At 65.4% G+C, this 4,827-nt stretch overlaps 1 protein-coding gene across 1 annotated transcript in view; it reads right to left on the bottom strand.

The window, feature by feature from the left end:
* The window catches only part of PTCH2 (patched 2), a gene marked incomplete at its 3' end in the record, with an annotated part of 9,824 nt that overhangs the window by 1,312 nt on the left and 3,685 nt on the right, over positions 1 to 4,827 (bottom strand). The window contains exons 7-19 of the mRNA XM_009326626.1: positions 4,566 to 4,750; positions 4,204 to 4,335; positions 3,967 to 4,122; positions 3,751 to 3,843; positions 3,536 to 3,661; positions 3,337 to 3,455; positions 2,815 to 3,220; positions 2,375 to 2,687; positions 1,980 to 2,122; positions 1,710 to 1,890; positions 878 to 1,161; positions 169 to 306; positions 6 to 20 (exon numbers count right to left, since the gene is read on the bottom strand). Of these exons, the coding sequence (XP_009324901.1) occupies positions 6 to 20; positions 169 to 306; positions 878 to 1,161; positions 1,710 to 1,890; positions 1,980 to 2,122; positions 2,375 to 2,687; positions 2,815 to 3,220; positions 3,337 to 3,455; positions 3,536 to 3,661; positions 3,751 to 3,843; positions 3,967 to 4,122; positions 4,204 to 4,335; positions 4,566 to 4,750 (2,291 nt within the window). The remainder of the gene's footprint in view (positions 1 to 5; positions 21 to 168; positions 307 to 877; positions 1,162 to 1,709; positions 1,891 to 1,979; positions 2,123 to 2,374; positions 2,688 to 2,814; positions 3,221 to 3,336; positions 3,456 to 3,535; positions 3,662 to 3,750; positions 3,844 to 3,966; positions 4,123 to 4,203; positions 4,336 to 4,565; positions 4,751 to 4,827) is intronic.

Raw genomic sequence — 4,827 nt, 5'->3', positions numbered from 1 at the left:
CCCACGGCCGTCAGGAAGCCCTGCATGGGGTGTGGATGTCGGGCGGGGCTCGTCCCCGTGTGCCACCTGTGATGTGGCCACCCATTGGCACATGGCCAAGGGGGGGAGGGTGCTGCGGAGTGGGAACTGTGGTGCCCTGTGGCTGGGCAGGGGTCTGCCTGTGCTCACCAGGGCCACGTGGACGGTGAACTCCACGCCGATGCCCACCGAGGCGATGAGGATGACCACAGGGATGGCACTCAGCTTGATGCCCATCAGCCCCATGATGCCAAACAGCTCCACTGCCATCATGGCCAGAATGGAGACCTGGGGGGCGGTGGGGTCAGTGAGGGGTGGCTCTGCCCGGCTGTCCCCTCTGCCCCTCTGCCTGGCATGCCCGATCCTCATGCAGGGCAGCCTCACCCTATTGCCTCTTTCCCCCCTGTTCAGGCTGTCCCTCTGTCCCATCTATTGGGGGTAGCCCTCAACGTCTTCTGCATGGATGTCCCCAAACCCCTGCCCACTACATACGTTCCCTTCATAAGGGGTGTCCCTGATCCCCCCATATGGGTTGCCCACCTGCTGCCACCTCCATATGGATGTTCCCCCCGCACTCCTCTGCATGGATGTCCCCAGACCCCTGTCCCCTCCATATGTTCCCTTCATAAGCGATGTCCCTGATCCCTCCATATGGGTGTGCCCCACCCACTGCCACCTCCATATGGGTGTCCCTCCCACCAGGATGCCCCTGGCCACCCCATCACCCCATCCCCGTGAAGCAGGTACCCAGGGCCACCCAGCAGGATGGGAGCAAGGCTGGATGTCCCTGTCCCCACCCATCAGGAGGGCAGCACGGCCAGTCACCGCCCCGTCCCCATGCATCGGGGTGCGTACTCACGATGATGCCGGCTGTCCAGGGGTTGAGCAGCAGCAGGGCGCAGACAAGGAAGGTGCAGGCCAGCAGGATGCTGATGGCCAGCAGGAACCAGTGGCGCAGGCCGATGTACTGCTCCCAGAAGAGGAAGGGGTAGCCGCTGGGGTAGCTCAGCACCCCGTGGCGCAGGGCGGCCTCCCGGCAGATGGCCCGCACGCTCTCAATTGCCTCCACGAAGTCAGCTGTGCGACGCAGCCCACTCAGGTAGAAGGGGAACTGCGCAAACTCGAGCGGCTGGGCTGCTGGGACTGGGGAGGAGAGCACGGGCAGTATAGGGGTACAGGCAGCACGGGAGTGCAGGCAGCACAGGGGCACCCCAGCCACACCAGCCTGAGCGCAGCCCAGGCAGCCCGATGCCTGGCCGGCTACCACGGGGCTGGGGAGCGCGCAGGGAGCAAGGAGGAGGGTGTTTCTCTGCGGGCAGGATGCTTGTGGGGTAGGGGGTCACGGGGAGCAGGGGAATGCTTGTTGGGCAGAGGGGGAACAGAGTGGAGGGGCTTCTTTGTGGTGAGATGCTCGTGGGCCAGAGCAGGGGGGTGTTGATGCAGCAGGAGGGCGAAGGGCAGGGGGAGTGCACAGTGGGATGCTCAGGGTGTGGGGTGCAGGGGGACGAGCATGGGGTATGGGGAAGCAGGGCAGTTTCTCTACCAGAGCATGCTGACAGGACAAGGGATACGGGGGGGGTTCTCTTTGGGGGGATGCTTTTAGGGCAGGAAAGATGCAGGGAGTGGGGTCCTCTGCAGGGGGATGCCAGAGGGCAGGAGGAGGCCGCGGGGAGCCCACCGTGCTCACTCACTTCGCAGGTTCTCGCCCGTGGTGTCGTACTTGTCATGGATCCACTCGGGCGGCGGGGGGGAGAAGTTGGCTTGGGAGGCGGCGAAGCCCAGGGGGTCGTTGCTGGCCCACACCGTCAGGCAGATGTAGAAGGTGTCAGGGGGGATGATGCCGTTCTCATCCACCAGCCGCCGTGTGGTCAGCTACAGGGAGAGAGCAGAAGCGGGCATGAGCAGGGCAGCGGGCAGAGCATCATCCCCAGCCTGGTTGACCCAGCCCTGTCCCCATGCACCTGATTGAAGTTGAAGGGGTCTTTCTTGTTGCCAGTCTGGATTAGGAGCTTGTATGCCAGCGCCCCGTCCTCGGAACCATTGCGGTAGCTGTCGTGGGTGATGCGCCCAGCTTGCCAGTCCCTGTCGAAGGTGGCCTGGAGCCCTGGGGATGCAGCGCGAGGGGTGAGCATCCCTTGGGGCACACCACCCTGCACAGCATCCCGTGCACCCCTGGAAGCACTGTGCCAGCAGGACAGGCACGCAGAAAGCCCAGGGCTCAGCTTGGCATTGCTGGGCACCTTGGGGACACCATGGGACCACCCTCCCTAGGGCGCCACACACCAGGGAAGGAATTCCCAGGCCAGCAGGGAGGGTGCAGATTTGGGAGGGCATGGAGAAAAGGAATGTCCCTCACCTCGCAGCCAGTCCTGGAAGTAGTGGAGCCACATCTTGGGAAGGTCGCGGTTGCCCTCCCGCACCACGTACTTGACAGTGCTGAAGGCCTGGTGCAGGCTGAGCAGGGCCGCTTGGGCACCCGGGTAGTGGAAACCGCCCTTGGTGACGATGAACATGTTGTAGAAGGAGAAGTACTTGAACTGGGCCGAGATGAAGGCGTGTGCCTTGGTGTCCCGCGGCACGATGTCCGTCAGGTAGAGCCCGTCGTGCACCATGGTAGGGCCGTAGAGGCTCAGCCCCAGCAGCGCCAGGAACAGCACCGCCACCACCGCCTGCGGGGATAGCCGCGCCCAGAACAGGCCCCGCCACCACCGCCTGCGGGGATAGCGGGGGGGTCAGGCAGGGTCCCGTGCCACCCACCCGCCTCGGGTGGCACCACCGGGGCCGTCCCCACCTCACCTTGGTCCGGGTCCGCAGGAGGAGCGGGGCGTACTTCTCCCGTGCGAAGTCGGCGAGGCTCCAGCGGCAGAAGGGCAGGGGGACGCACTCCCGCCCGCCCTTGGCCTCGTCCAGCTGGGCCAGCAGGTCCCGGGTGGAGCTGGACGGGGCGAAGACCTGCGAGCCCAAGGGGTCGGTGGGGGGCAGGAGGACGGCGGGGGAGGGGCACACCTGGGAGGTGGGCGGCAGAACGGTGACGACGTGGTGGCCTGAGGGGTCGCACCGGGTGAAGGCTTGCACGGTGGTGGTGATCTGGGTGCTGGTGGCCATGCCGGGGTGCCCATAAGGGGAAGGGTGGCAGGCATGGTTGTCATTGGCGTCGGCGAGCTCCTGGGGTTGGATCTGGATGACCCGCGAGGAGCAAGGGCTGTGGGGGAGAGAGGAAAGGAGGAGAAGGTGTTGAGGGAGAGGAACAGAGTCACCCCATGCTTCCTAGGGAGACCCGCGGGGTCATTCCCATCCTGGCCAGCCCGGCGCTGGTACCTGTAGAAGCAGCAGAGGATGTCAAGCCGGCGTTTCTCCCGGCGGTGCAGGTCCAGGCTCAGGATGGCGGGGAAGACAAACAGCACCATGGCAAAGTTGAACACCACAACCACTGCAGCCTGCAGGCAGGGGGGGACATGTCAGAGCGGGGTCTGGCCATCCCTTCCTGCCCGCCCCCAGAGAGGGACCCTGGCCCTACCTGGAGGGAGAAGGCACGCAGGGCAGGGATGGGCACCAGGGCTGCCATGAAGAAGGCAATCATGTTGCTGACGGACGTGAGAGCCACACTGGTCCCTGTGCGCTTCAGGCACTCGCCCATCCGCTCCTGCAGGGACAGAGGGAGGGGGTGATGAGAGGGGCTGCAGGGAGGCGGGAGGGGGCTGAGGAGCCCCCAAGGCAGGGCTCAGCACTCACCTTGAAGGGGATGTGCTGGCTGGTCTCGGTGAAGGCATGAGCCAAGAGGAACATGTCATCCACACCGATACCGAGGGCCAGGAAGGGCAGGACCTGCCAGAGAGCAGATGGCATCAGTGGGGGGACACAGCCACTGCCCAGGAGGGGACCCGGCCACCCTGCAGCCCCCAGGGTCCCACCAGCCCCACAGTACCTGGCTCTTCCCCCAGCACATACCTGGGTGGTGGCTGCATTGAAGGAGATGCCCAGCAGTGAGCAAAGCCCCAGGCCAGAGGCCACGGAGAGAGCCACAAGCAGGACCCCGGCCAGGCCCACGGCCCCTTGGGACTTGGAGCAGTCCCACCGCAGCATGGTGACACAGGCGTAGGCCAGCTGGAAGAGCACAGCGGGTTAGCAGGGATGGGCAGGCGAGGGAGGGAGGGACGGCAGGGGATAGAGAGGGGGCACACGCACCATGAGGAGGTAGCCCCCAGCCACCCGGATGGCGCTGACGTCAGAGAAGGACTTCATAATGTCGTTGAGTGTGGTGGTGGAGAAAGCGTGGACACTTTGTGTGGCGTTGGATGGGATGGAGTCCTGCGCCAGCTGCCAGAGGTGCACCCCGTTAGAGGAGTTAGGACCCCCCCCGGTCCCCAGTACATCACCCCAGAGCCACCCACGGTGTCAGCATCACCACTGAGGGTCCCTAGGGACCCACCGGACCACAAGAGAGCAGTGCGAGGACCCGTGGCCACATGAAAACCTGGGCGCAGGGGGCTGCCACGCACAGGCTCACCCCTGCCCAGCCCCACGTGGGGGCTGTTCCCGGTGCCCACCTCCACGAATTTCCTCTGCCAGGCCTCCAGGATGGCGCCCGCCTTCTCCTCGCTCCAGCTGATGTCATGGATCTCGTAGTCATCCTTGAAGTGCTCAAAGAGCTGCCGGGGGCTCATGAGGAGGAACATGGTCTGCAGGGCCTCGGCACTGGGGGACAGGCACACAACTCGCTGGGACCGGCTGCAGTGCCCCGGGATGCAGGAATGGGGCCATCCCCCACCCCATGGATCCCAGCCCCACTGCACAGACCCGAGGGAGGCG

This window comes from Pygoscelis adeliae, unplaced genomic scaffold (assembly GCF_000699105.1).
Source record: "Pygoscelis adeliae isolate BGI_AS28 unplaced genomic scaffold, ASM69910v1 Scaffold306, whole genome shotgun sequence".
NCBI classification, from domain to species: domain Eukaryota; kingdom Metazoa; phylum Chordata; class Aves; order Sphenisciformes; family Spheniscidae; genus Pygoscelis; species Pygoscelis adeliae.
This window is presented reverse-complemented; position numbering and strand designations above follow the sequence as displayed.